The sequence below is a fragment of the Penicillium paradoxum genome (genome assembly GCF_028828445.1).
Source record: "Penicillium paradoxum strain IBT 22861 chromosome Unknown utg000002l_segment0_segment0, whole genome shotgun sequence".
NCBI lineage: Eukaryota > Fungi > Ascomycota > Eurotiomycetes > Eurotiales > Aspergillaceae > Penicillium > Penicillium paradoxum.
Genome location: NW_026643180.1, coordinates 4676192 through 4690754, shown reverse-complemented (window position 1 = coordinate 4690754; position 14563 = coordinate 4676192). Strand labels below are relative to the sequence as shown.

General features: G+C 47.8%; 1 protein-coding gene across 1 annotated transcript; it reads left to right on the top strand.

Moving 5' to 3' along the window:
* Nucleotides 1–197: 197 nt before the first annotated feature.
* Nucleotides 198–4590, top strand: N7457_001656 (putative SNF2 family helicase/ATPase; the record flags this gene model as incomplete). The annotated part of the gene is made up of 2 exons (XM_057172702.1): nt 198–2644; nt 2706–4590. 2 exons carry the CDS (start codon nt 198–200, stop codon nt 4588–4590), a joined length of 4332 nt encoding a protein of 1443 aa, XP_057036605.1.
* Nucleotides 4591–14563: the final 9973 nt, after the last annotated feature.

The following is a 14563-nucleotide window of genomic DNA, read 5'->3' as shown; positions in this document are numbered from 1 at the left end:
TCAGTCTAAGATAAGTCTCGTCTCAGGTTCTTCTTTGTTTTTGTTCTTTTTTTTAAAAAAAAAAAATTCCTTTAGCTCAGCGTTGTAAACGTACTGAGCAATCCGTATTTCTTCCCTGGTTTGCTTTGGGGGTCCCGACATGGTAAGTCAATAGTTCCATCCAAAACAAGTCCCGTGTGGACGCGTCGGACCCAAACATGTGCGACTCGTCTGTAGCATCTACTAATTCATCCCAGGCCCCCACTGCAAACATGTCTGCTGATGAGGACCCCGCGACCTGGGGTGTTGACGAGGTTGTGAAGTTTCTGTGCCGCGAAGCGGCGGGTGAATGGTCCACCCATTTGCCGAGTCCTGACCTGGGTGTGTTGGAGGAGTCTCTCAAAGCCAATGACGTGACAGGCAGAGTCTTTCTCGACCTCTCGTACGACATGGTCAAAGACCTGGGAGTGGGAGGAATTGGCAAATGCCAGTACGTCTTGGAGGCCCGCAACTTTCTCCGGCAGCGATCGACGGAGTGTCGAGCTGCGCGGCAGCAGCCTGACCTAAGGCTTGCTGTGGATCTACCCGATCCAGCTCCTGCCCTCAAGGAGCCGCAATCACCGGCGACGGCGCCAAAACCAGCCCGCCGAGTACAGCCAACTCCGGTCGTGAAGGCCGCCCCGCTTTCTTCTGAGGCCCAGGAGCCTCACCAACCCTCCGACTCCGCCGCTGCCGCTCTGGGAGATGACTCTTGGCTTGATAGCCTACTGAGGAAATATCCCCCGGAGGAGAATGACGACGAAGAAATCTTCCCCCCCCTTGGCGAGTCGAGTTCCGAGATCGACAGCGACACCCAGCAGGAGATCGCAGAAGACGAAATGTCTGCTTCTTCTAAGCTTCCTCAGAAACTCCCATTCGAGGAGCTCAATGCCATTGTTGATGACTACATTGCCCAACAAGAGGCATCCTTTGCTGCGAGTCGTCTGCCTAAGGAAGAGCATAAGGCGTTTGGTATCTGGCTCAAGGGGCACGATGATCCTGATATCATCAAAAAGCATTCCACCGACCTGGCCCACCTGGAGAAGCGACTTCGAGAGCTCCGCAAAGCATTCATTGCTGCAGAGCACACGTCACGTGGCTCTTTGATCAAAGCATGTGCATCTCTGGACTTTACAGTGTCTGACATTTGCTTCAAGAAATGGCAACTCTCCGTCGTCAAGCAGATCGAAGCCCCGAAGAAAGTTGCTCGCCCGCCACGAACTTCACGCGCAGTCAACCGCAATGTGGACTCGGATGGAAATGAGACTTTGGATTCAGATTTGGGATCACACCCGGAGTATGAAAGTGGAGAGGAGCTGGCCGACGAAACCGACCAATTTGAGGAGTGTGACCAATCACAAGATGAACATGGGCCTGATGATTTCTCTGAAGCCGACCAATTTGAAGATTCGGAACAGTCACAAGATGAGCATGAAGTTGATATTCCCTCTGAAGCCGAAAGGGGTGATGTGCCCTCGAATGAGGAAAGGAAGCGACCTCGCTCAGCTTCTCGAGCCGGACCATTCCGCGACTCGTCATCTCCAGATCGAGACCTCGCACATCTCATGTTTGAAGATGAGGATTACCCACACTCTGTGGCCAAGAAGCGCCGCCTAGAGAAAGAAAGTCCCAATCAAAGTGACCTGAACCCTCCAGCGATACCACTTCAAGGTCTGCTACCTGATTCAGATGAGCCCTTGCCATCTAATGAGGAGGCACCTAATGTCAACATGGGGGAAACGATCCCTCGTCCCTACAGCCCGTCACAAACCAACTTGCGTGAACTTGTGGATACGTCCAGTCAAGACGACATTGAAATTGACTTCGCCGTTGACCTGTTTGATGATGTCTACTCCATGATGTGGGCGACTATTGAGCAGCGTTGTGACCTCTCTCTCATTATAGCAAAGGCCCTCACAGACTTGACCCAAGGTCGAGCCAAGCAACTTTCCAGATTTCTGACTGAATTTGTCCCTTGTCTCTACCGCGACCTCACACAAGATGCCCTGCAAGCTATGACCAAGAATGAGTCAGTTCTTGAGGGACTGGAGCCTGAGCAGAGCCATCTTGCAATGCTACTGGCCACTTTATTCCTATCATGGGTTAATGGCACCAGAGTGCCTGATGGCGCTATCCCGGCAGATCAAGTCAACATTGCAATTGCGACTTTCATGCGAGATGCACCCGATGAAGACGAATTTGCTGAGTTCTTCGGCTGTCTGAACACTCTGGTGAAGGCATACATCAGATGGCTCACTTTACCCGCCCATGTCCTATCCAAAAGAAAAAAACCAGCGATGAGACGCCAGCGGCGGAATGAGAACCGGATTTTGGCTCAAATGCCGCTGAATCAGGCTCAAAAGGAGGGACAGAAACGACAGGAGCAGCAAGATAAGGCCAAGCACGCCCTCCTTGGAACTCGTCTCATAGAAGGGAATGACAACCTCACTCAACACCCAGTTTCGTTCAAAGATCCTGCCATATATCTGGATGCCCACATCGGCAAAGTCGTCAAACATCATCAAGTTCTTGGAATTCAATTCATGTTTCGTGAGATTGTGGATAACCAAGGACCGGAGGGGTGCTTGCTGGCTCATACCATGGGGCTGGGAAAGACTATGCAAGTGTACGTTCTCGTTATTTTGATTATTTTCTCATTTTTTGGGGGCCAGCTAACATTTTCATAGGATATCACTTCTGACCACAATCTCGATCGCCGGAGCATCCCAAAATCCGGATATACGCGACCAGATTCCCGAAAATTTGCGCCAATCCAAAACTTTGATACTTTGTCCCGCAGCACTGATTGATAATTGGCGCAATGAGCTAGCAATGTGGTCTCCTGAGAATCACAATCTTGGCAAGGTCCACTCCATCCCGGGAAAGACAACACTGGGCCCAGGGACCACCCGAGATGACATTATCCGAACATGGAAAAACCAAGGTGGTATATTGCTCATGAGCTACAACATATTCCGCAACCTTGCTGGTGAATTCAAAGGCAAGCACCCGGCTCAAGCATCGGCGCATGAAACTGTCAAAAATTGGCTGTTGAACAGCCCATCTATTGTCGTGGCGGACGAGGCGCAGATGCTACGAAATCATGGAAGCCAGATTGCAGCGACGACCTCCCATTTTCGAACCCAAAAAAGGATTGCCCTCACTGGGACTCCAATATCCAATGGTCTGAAAGACTACTTCTGGATGGTCGATTGGGTGGCCCCGAAATACCTGGGTAGCTTCACAGAATTCAATGACAAGTTCATCAAACCCATCGAGGGTGGTTCGCACACCGATAGCACACACTTCGAGCGAAGGCAAGCACTCCAGCGCCAGGAGCTGTTGCATAGGATCATCAGCCCAAAGGTCCAACGGATGGACATGTCCGCACTGAAAACGGATCTACCGCCGAAGTACGAGTTCTCCATTTACTTTGAAATGACGAACATTCAAAAAGCTGTATACAACCTCTTTGTTGACGTTGTAAAAGAAGGAATGGCCGACAACGTCAATTCACAGCTCATGTCCTGGCTGAGCCTTCTACAGCTTTGCTCTAACCATCCAAGCATTTTCAAGACACAATTACAAAGCAGAAAGACCAAATCGGGCCTTAGCAAACAACCAGACCCCAGCGTTCAACCGGGCCTCAGTGGAGATGATCATAACAATTTTCTCGCCCCGAGTATGCCCATTGACGAGCAGATAGTCCCGAGTCCGGTGTTATCTGAACTAGACAGTCTTCTCGATGGGGTTCCCAACTTGTTGGACCCCATTCTCTCCAGCCGGGTCGCAATACTCAACGAGATTCTCAATCACGCGATTGCAGTTCGGGATAAAGTCCTGATCTTTTCATCTAGCATTCCAACGCTGAATTATCTCAGCCAATTCATGGACGAAACTGGAAGAAAATATTGCCGCATCGATGGCGCAATCACTCAGGCCGATCGCTCTCAAATGATGAAGACATTCAAAGATGATCCCACAGTCAATGTGTTCTTAATTTCCACTCGTGCTGGTGGACTTGGATTGAATATTCAAACGGCCAACAGGGTCGTCATATTCGATTTCATGTTTAATCCTACATGGGAGGAACAAGCAATTGGTCGAGCGTATCGGATAGGCCAGAAAAAACAGGTATTCGTTTACCGACTGGTCGGGGCTGGGACTTTTGAGGAGAAAATCTATGGCATGGCCATATTCAAAAGTCAACTGGCGCTTCGATTGGTTGACCACAAGAACGTCACACGCGAGGGATCAAAATCCCGTGATCGTTTCCTGGTCCACTGCACTCAAAGTTCACACGACGGCGGCATCGATGACCTTGCGATGGCGAAGGATCCAGGTATGATGGGAAGTCTGAAAGTTGCCGAATGTGCTCGATACATTCTCGAAGTCAAGCTAAGAAGTAACGAGATCGATCCCAATGATAGTTTGACATCCGCAGAACGCCAAACTGTAGAGGACGAACTGCACTTACGGCGCTTGCGAATCAGGGACTCGACTGCTTCTACAATGATGCCTATGGCCGCTGAGAACCATCTGCCTCAGAAGGCCCCCCAACGGCTCATTTGATGTTCTTTCACTCGTTTGTTTGTTTTTTTTTTTTTTTTTTTTTTTCTTTCTTTCTTCTACGGCCTGGGAGGTTGCTCCCTTGCTTTTTCTGTCTTCCTCTTTTATCTTGTTCGAGTGATACCCATTCCGTGTTTGATTAGCGACAATGATATGTTGACACCTTTTTTTCCGGTTCGTCTCACTGTAAACATAATAACCCATCTCATCTTTAGTCTGTATCTTTAGTCTGTATCTTTAGTCTGTATCTTTAGTCTGTATCTTTAGTCTGTAGTAGTCATGAGTATAAAATTCGTCTTTGGTGTCTCTCAAAAGCCATCTACAACTCTTGATAATGCAAGTTAAGTCCTAAGAATTGTTGCAATCAATTTGATTTCGAAAGTTATAGACCTGTGTGTTAGAATGCGCTAGACAAATGGCCACATTACCAGCATTTTGATATAAGACTTCCACAGCCAACTAATCTTCTTCTGTCTCTTACATAATACATGTGTACATATACTACATCCATGTGTTATGTCTACTTTTGGGTCCAAAACAATTGGGCGAGGAGACTCACGTATCTCCTGCCCAAAAGCAATCACTTGAAACTACGAACACTACTACCCCCGTCGCAATCTCCCAAAGAACGATGATATAATATGACTGTCCCAAAGAAATTTGGTTTTATATCCCCAACTCGATGCTATTGCCTAGCTAGGACATGTACTGAACGCCCACACGAGGCTCCAGCGAGGTTTTACTTATGATAGTCCCCTCACCAGGCAAGTCAATGGTGGTCGCTTTTCGCATCTAAACTGACCAATGCAAGCTCACAGGTTTACCAAGCTTACTGAGCGAACATGTCATCCTCATTTTCCGAGAAAAGATACCAATCAACTCCCATGTTGACGAATTCCACAATGCCCTGCTCCAAAACCTCCCGCGTTCCACACGGCTTCCAATGAGCGAACGTCTCTCCCCCCAAATGGCAGCAGATAGATACTGAGGTTTCTCACCTTGTGCAGTTTTAAAGCAAATCTCCAACTCTTGCAGTCTCTCAGCGACCCTGTTTAACTCGTCAACCGAATTTCAAGTGAATAGTATGCCTCTAAAGAAAGACCGAGTCCCGAGAAGAATGTTTATCTCCATTTTCAAGATCAAGCTTCGCTGTGATGAGGGCCAAACGACAATCTGACTACCGTAAAGCGTCAAACTGTCGGGGATCAACCTGAGCTACATCTCTTGCGACTCAGATGCTCGACAATTTCCTCCACGATAGTGCCACGCCTGATGGCATGCCACGCTATGGAATGTAATATAGCATAGGGTCCAGCCAAACCCACTCTATGGTAGATTCGATTCGAGCCTCCGCAAAATTTGGGTATCTGCTTCTCTGCTTGTGTTTTTCCCCAGGCAATTTTTCTTTTGCCTTTATATTTTAATTCCGAGCGCTTATCACCTTATTTTCCAGGTAGGTGCTCTGCTCAGGTCAGCCATTTCAAAAACCCTCGTTGTAATTGGCGCCAGCTAGCTATTCACATATTGCCCAACATCAGGCCTCACGAAGGTTAAGTTGACCATTCAAAGTCCACTCAACAACTTTGGATCCATCAAACCAACCCTGCACGAGAGTTTGCTTGTATCTTCTGGTCGTTTCCAATCATTTTCCGCCAACCAACTCCCTCCACCGTCCGGCATCGTCATGGCATCCCCACAAGACCGGACTCCCCGTAATGACCTCTAAGATACCATCCCCTGTCGGCTATTCCGAGCGAAGTCTCATGGACTATGTTCATGATAAACTCGGCGAGTCCACCTGGGTTGCTTTGACCAAGTAAGTTTCCGGCCCCTGCAATGCTCAGTGGTACAAGTTTCTCCCCACTTCCGGCGCCATCGATCCTTCGCAGATAATTGCTGTCTATGACTCCAACCCCCACCACTGCAGAAAGCGCAGTCTTCGCCGATGAGAACGTATCCCGGTACAACAATCTCTACGCCAATCAAGATAGGCGTCCTGTGGGATAAGGAACTTTTTTTGAACGCAGGTCTTCCACACACTACGTCGAACTTCCGTTCGTGGGGGGCGTCATACTGAGTGTTTTGGTCGTCCATGGCCTTTTTCCTTGTAGCTTTGTCAAAAATACCAATACATATTCTCATGTCTCCATCGATAGAGATTCCGAAAGCGAGACTTCTCGGGAAGTCGATAGAACATCGCTTCAACGATGCTCTCCGTAGCCCAGTCTGATATCCAACCCGTAGATCTCATGGCCTCGAGCGGAGGGGTGACCTGGGGTCCAAGAGTTATAACCACTTCACCCGCAGTATAATTGCCTCCGAAGCTGATCGGGCAAAGGCCTTATCGGGAGTACCGTGGTATGACAGTGCCCTTTTATGTCGAGACCAGCGACTAGTCGTCTTTGTAGTCCATCATAAACCTAAATCTTCAACCATTACTCTAGATTATGGCGTCTGCGCTCAGTGATAGGAGACATTACCTCCATTGCTAGGGCATAGGCTTGATCTGCCGACACAGTTCACCACACGACAAAGTGTTAGTGTAGATTTGCTAGATAGTGAGGAAAGACGGGGACACACCATCTGCATTCCACAAAATAATCCATTTTCACTGGTAATGATTATCATGTTCAGAAGCAGAGAGGTTATCTAAGTGTGTTTAGATCTACGACCGGGTTCGTGTTCCAAGAGATTTATTAAATTAATGTAGAGCGTATTACTCCATACCTTTGACTTGAGACGTCCGATTTTACTAGGTCGGTTCCTACGCCTATATATACCCGAGAAAGAAATTGCCACTGCTCTACATTTGTTGTTGAGGAACTTGGGAGGTATGATGAATGTCTATGTGTCGCTATATGTATCTAGGTACCTAGCTATAGGACTAAGAACACAAGTCCTATGGTGTGGTAAATATACATGTAGATTTAGATGTGAAGACAGCAACAAGGTACAAGGATAGAAAATACCAAGCCAGGAGAATGACAGTACCTATTCTCAAGATCAGAGATAGCCATATATACGGTGGTAAGATTCAACCGGCTTATAGATACATGTGCTAGGAACAAGTGCATACAAAGAAGCCTCAAAGTGAACACCTACATGGGTAGCAGCATAATTTATTTGTCATCTTCTATTATAGGTAGGACTATGCGTATATGGAGGCTTTCAATGAAGTCAGCTATAGGTATCAACAAAGACACAAAACCAAATTGTCAAGAGAAGAAAGTTCATTATCAAGACTAACTAAGAGACTTGCTTGGTTTCACCACGATGGCTACTCATCCTGAACACCACGTAGAGGTGCAAGTCATGATCAGGTGTTGCATACAGGCCCCATGCAACTGGGTCAGACTCCTAAAGCGCAAGGTGTAATGAAGGAATGGGGTCAAGGATCGGAGGGGGATAAGGATAACCAGGAAGAAGGACCGTATCCACGCTCAAAGAACCTTGGAAGTGTCCGTGAACTAAGGCGCGCTTCGTGTCGAGACCAACCCCTTTGAGATCCCTATCCCCTAGGGGAAAAAGTGGGAAACCCTCAGATTGCTCTTCATTTGGGGCCGGGCAAGTTAGTGGCGGGCAGTGAAGGAGTGGGGTCAAGGCTTGGAGAGGTGAAAGTGGAATCCGCAGGCAGGACGGGCTGTATCCGCAGCGGCCGAAAGAGTGTCTTCCCCGTGTGTTGAACACAAGGCGCATGTTTCAGCACGTGTCTCCTTGGCATGCTTCGTGACTAACCTTTCCTGCGGCACATCAACAGTCCCTAGAAGGATACAAAGTGGGAAACATCCTCAGAGAGCACTCGTCATAGGCGCCAGGCAGATAAGTGACCGAAGGAATTAGGTATGGGCAGAAAGATGGGAAAGGAAAGGAAGGGGGGGGGAATACATGCAAAAAACGGAGTGGAGGGCAGGGGAGTGGAGAAGGAAGAAAAGAAGAAGAAGAAACTGGGGGAAGGAGAGGGTATTTATGTCCTGGGGAAGGCTGAAGGCAACGAGGGTCAGCAGGGTAGGCGACGAGTTCCTTCCCAAACGGGGAGGCACATGACCCTAAAGACGGTACTTGACACTCGGTACACATATATGATGCTCCATCGAAACAATTTTGGTCTCTGGATGCATCCATGCATGTATTCATGCCTAGCATTTGGTCACTGCTCACCATACGCGTTTAAGCCGACCTGGAATATGTACATACATTGATCGAACTCGACTATAGAGCTTGCCGCTCGTCGTCTGATCCGGCGAACCCATCCTCTTGAACCGCAAACCTCGAGTACTTCACATTTCCCGATCTGACCTGTTCAAGCAAGCTTCCAACACGGCAATCGATTCCCTACCGATGATTGCTCAATCCCCAAGAACCGACCTGTTCAAAACATCCTTCATCCAGTCGGCATTTCCCAAAGGCCCTTCCACGTGTTGACCACTCGGTCAGTATCCACTGAGAACCTCTCGACTCGTTAACAGCCAGCTAGGGAGCACTCCCATATCTCACATGGCTTCAAGTGAGCAACCGCCATCCCATTGAGCGCCATAAGCCGAGCTTTTCATATCTTGACCGGCTTTTGATTGAGGTTCCAATATCATAGCTGGCGTCGAAGTCTCTTAATTGGTGAGCTGGTCTCCGCAATACCTTCATTTCAGATGACTAATGTGCTGCTGGCTCATCTTCATCTAGGTCTTTCATCAGCGCCAGGTCATCATATACTTACTGGCCAACGTTAGACCTCACAGAAGCTAACCTCATTTTTCAGCGTCAGATTACCTGCTTTGGATTCATTCAGCCAACCCTGGCTTTGCCTGATTGCTCTAGTCACTTCCATCCATCGGCTTCCATCCATCGGCTTCGTTCCATCGGCTTCGTTCCATCGGCTTCGTTCCATCGGCTTTGTTCCATCGGCTTCGTTCCACCGTTCACCGTCGTTATGTGACCCCTAAAACAGGAGATTCCCTAAAATGGCCTGCAAATATTATCCGTTGCTGGCTATACGAGGCGAAGGTTCGTCGACTGTATCCAAAATCTCATCGATCAGACTACATTCAACACTTGGGCAATTGAGCCTAAGTCGGTTGTCAGTGCCTACAATATTTAATACTACAAGCTTCTCATCATTTTAAGTGCGCTCGATCCTTCGCAGCCAACTCCTGCCTCGATCTCACTCCCGTCGCCGCCACGAACGCAGTCCTTGCCGACCAGAACGTGCTTCGGTACAATGATGTCTTCATCAGCCTGGAATCTTTCATTTGAAGCATGCTATCTTCCAGCAGGCAATCTACGTCTCCACTAGGCCTTTCATTGGGGAGGGGTGGGTGTCAGTGTCAAATTCATCGCTCTGCCCATAGGACTACAGATTCTATCTTCATTGACTTCTTCATTCTCATCAATCTCCATATAGTACCTCGATCTCTAATATGACCGACACCCAACAATACCATCTTGGCATTACTATGACGGTGGCCATCTTTCACCCACGTCGACCCCTGCCAAATGTCTCGCGATGCGCACACACCACTCAGTCAATATTCCTGAAGGGTTTCCAACGCATACGACCAGGACAAATCCCGCCTCCTGCATGGTATGAAGCAAGTTTCCACTGCCATGATCAAGTTTTGTTGAAGATCTCTCGACTTTATCGCCGGTCAGGCTAACACCAAACCCGCGCTACACCCTATCTTTCAAGACGTCTATCACTAGCTGCACCTGATCAAGATTCACAGACTTCCTGCGACCATCGTCGGGAATCCAGTTCAACCGTGTGTACAATCTGCCCCAGTTGAACTGCCATATCCCGCGGCCATCTCTACTACAGATTTCTTACTGGCTCGTAGGCCGATCCGCACAGCTCTGCTGCGTGAAATCAACCAACACTGAAAATGGTCTTTCGGTCAGAAAAACCTTTGCTCCAGGCCTGGTTCCTGGTCAGCCTACCACGTGGGCCCTGGCTCCAGCCGAGCGCAATGCCATTCACACGACTGACTTCAATAGCAAGCCATTCAACAACTAGCTATGTGTGTGGAGTCGTTTTTAAATGTTGGATTAACTGCTCAGCTCATAGCCGTTTGATTTCTATTTTCGTCAGAAATCTCAAATATCTCTCGGTTTCTCCATCAGTATAGCTTCTGGGAGTTTAATTTATCTTGAAATCTATAGCATGTATTTTCAAAGATTATCCCCATTATCCAGTCCACCTTCCACCCAATAGAGCTCACCATTTCCAACAAAACAAGAACATAGAAGGAAAGTATTGCGACCAATTCACTTGGTACATAATTGATTATGCGAAGGCCTCACTGTGAGCACTGTCCCATGAAATGCCCTTTTGTGTAAACATCAAAGTCTGTCATCTTTGCAATGCTTTCAAAAGTCCATCTAAATCTCTAACTGCTGCTCTAGCTTGCGAAACTTGCTGTCGGCGGCAAAAAGGTTATTTAGATTTATATGGTCAGGGGTGTTGTTTCAATTGACTGGAAGACTTGATTAAGAAAGGGGACTAAAACTACGCTAAGAAGTTATGGACTGAGGGAGACACCTGACAACTAGATTCTAAGATATTCCACAGTCGTGAGGCTTGGTCTACATTATGAGTCTCTCTATTCAGCAATTCCTAGAGATTGACGACATTGGTTGCAATTGATGAGGCCTGAGTGCCTGGAAATAGGTGAAAGTGGGGATTTGTATTGCGGGAATAGCTTCAATTATGGTGACTGTTTACAGTACACGATATGGCGCGTTTACGGTATCAAAAGCGGTCTGAAATCAGGCCTGATGCGGGCAGCAACCTCGATTTTGATTCTATCCGACCCTTCGCCGCTATGCCCCTTCGCAGCCTGTATATATTTTCACGCTTGATGAAATATGGCCGCAAGTGAAGTTCGACGTGTTTTTGGTCCCCTGGGGGCAGAAGTGTCTAGGTGGATCTTCCAAGTTCCGAGGTTGGAAGTACTGGAGCCTGGTGATTTTGAAAGCATATATGGGACCCAGAGAGTAGTAGCATTTATAGCAGATTGTCTTCAAGATCGACGGGTATGGAGTTTATGACATGGTGAAGATGAAGCCGGTCCATCACAAGGTAAGCTAGGATCAATAGTTAATGTATTCATAACGCTACTCAAAGACTACAAGAGACTATAGGAGGATCGGTACAAGAGAATAATGAGAGTGTGTCAAGAGAAAGATACTCCTTGTCGAAACTAACTAAGAGACTTGCTTGGTTTCACCACAATGGCTACTCATCCTGATCACCACGAAGAGGTGCAAGTCATGATCAGGTGTTGCATACAGGCCCCATGCAACTGGGTCAGACTCCTAAAGCGCAAGGTGTAATGAAGGAATGGGGTCAAGGATCGGAGGGGGATAAGGATAACCAGGAAGAAGGACCGTATCCACGCTCAAAGAACCTTGGAAGTGTCCGTGAACTAAGGCGCGCTTCGTGTCGAGACCAACCCCTTTGAGATCCCTATCCCCTAGGGGAAAAAGTGGGAAACCCTCAGATTGCTCTTCATTTGGGGCCGGGTAAGTTAGTGGCGGGCAGTGGAGGAGTGGGGTCAAGGCTTGGAGAGGTAACAGTGGAATCCGCAGGCAGGACAGGCTGTATCCGCAGCGGCCGAAAGAGTGTCTTCCCCGTGTGTTGAACACAAGGCGCATGTTTCAGCACGTGTCTCCTTGGCATGCTTCGTGACTAACCTTTCCTGCGGCACATCAACAGTCCCTAGAAGGATACAAAGTGGGAAACATCCTCAGAGAGCACTCGTCATAGGCGCCAGGCAGATAAGTGACCGGAGGAATTAGGTATGGGCAGAAAGATGAGAAAGGAAAGGAAGGGGGGGGAATACATGCAAAAAACGGAGTGGAGGGCAGGGGAGTGGAAGAAGGAAGAAAGGAAAATCAAAATCCGGGGGAGGAGAAGGTATTTATATCCTGGGGCTGAAGGCGACGAGGGTCAGCAGGGTGGGCGACGAGTTCCTTCTCAAAGAGGAAGGGACCTAGTGACCCGAGTGCCTTCCTCAACAGAGGCATACGACTTCGCCTACGGCACTCCCACTCGATAACCAAATGACAGGCTACTCAATACCGATAGTCGGTCAACGGGCTATATGTATTCATCGTTGCCGTTCGGTCCCTATTCACCGTACGTGTTGATCTCAACTCTAAATACTTGGGTACTGATCGTACATATATTGGCGTCCAATACAGGAATCGGGACTCAATTTCCCACCCAGCTGTGCTGACCGATCTTTTCTATTGAACAACGAAATTCAAGCGTTTCGCACGCTTTGCGTTTTCCAAGCAAGGCTCCAACCTTAGACCTTTCAATACCCAATGCTCAGCCAGCTCAAGACATCCTTCCCCTATTCGGCTTCCTTCAGAGGCATTCCAACATTTCTGTCCATCGTCCAATCGACCTCCACACAACTCCTCTTCATTCGTTAGCAGCCGGCTCGGTCAACTCTCCGTACCTCATACTGCTTCACTAGAGCTACTCCTCGTCCCTTTGAACGACAAGCATCGACCGCTCCACAACTTATGCGAATTTCCAGCAACTTTGAAGCCTCATAATCGAGCTTTCGCAAGGTCTCTTAGCTCATCAGTTTGTCTTAGCAATTTTCTATTGCCAGACAACCAGTGCGCTGCTAAACAATTATCAACTTCTGCCGAGCGTGCTATGGACATTCTCAAAATTGCCCTCAGAGGCAACGATATTGGTCCAATTGACAGTTTGGCTTTTGCAGACGGCAGCCTGTCGAGCACCAGCCTCTGATGGCCCGCAGCGTTGTGGAAGGTGATACAACATATGCGCCCTATCCGAACCGCTCTATCGTGGTTGTGACCCAGTGGATATTGAGCATCTGCTGACAGATTCCCACTATAGCAAATAGCCCCTGTTTCTTCCGTTTGTCCCTTCTTCCTTGACGATTTTTCTTCGTCTTCCTTCTGTCAAGGGCTCCCTCACTGTTCAAGTTAAATGATTCTCATTTTTTGTTACTTTGTGATTCTAGAAACAAGTTAATTTGCACTGAACATATGCCATCGCTTTCTATACATACACATGGATAGATTTATTCGAAAGACCTGCCTATATACATTTATGCAGCGTAGAAGACCTTGTGGTCCTTGGTAACTATTATGCTATCCTGTGTTCATCAGAACAACAGTTGTTTAATCCCAGGACTAGATGTAGGTTCATGGCTTACCTGTCTATGTCATGCAATCCTAGACGACTATAGCGATTGCCTGCATCAATGAACGTTTACTTTCGAGCAACGTGTTAACGAATTGGCACATACTGTCTTACTAAGCTGAGAGCCGTCGTGCCTGGCGCATCACCCGGATAACTCAATGTAGCCATGGCCATCAAATTACATATATGAAGTGCAGCTTGCTGAACGAAATCTCTCCCTTTTGTGCAATGTTTCCATAAAATCGGGCAGGACAGTCTACCAGGCCCTTGGATGTGTTTTGAAGAATGGTACAGCAACAAAGCTCCGGGTTGCCAGCCTGATTACTTTAGCTTTTAGCTTCTATTCCACCTAGGCATACTCAAGAGGAATAGAAATGTGTGTCTGCAACTGTCAAATCAAGATCGAAAACTCTACGCTCTGCCGACCTAACACCAGGTCATTATCAGCAACCTAACCCCGTGCTTCATCGGTGCAAGTCTCTTGTTCTGATTCCGATTAATCACTATACATCCATTCAGCTTAACTAGATACTCCTTACTGATTGTTGCTTGGCTATTCTAGTCAATTCCATTCATCTCTCATCCACCATGTTCGTTCCACCGCCCGGCGTCTCTCTTCCAAACCCTCTCTAACAGAAATCTCATGTTTTGCGTTCTATCCGGCAAAATGTCACTGATCGCGTGCATACCATCCTCAGCCAAGCCCATCTTCAGGGTGTTCCAGCTCAGCCTACAACAATTACGTTTTTCATGCCTGCAACAATTCATACCAAGGAGCAATAATTCCACAAGGTCAGG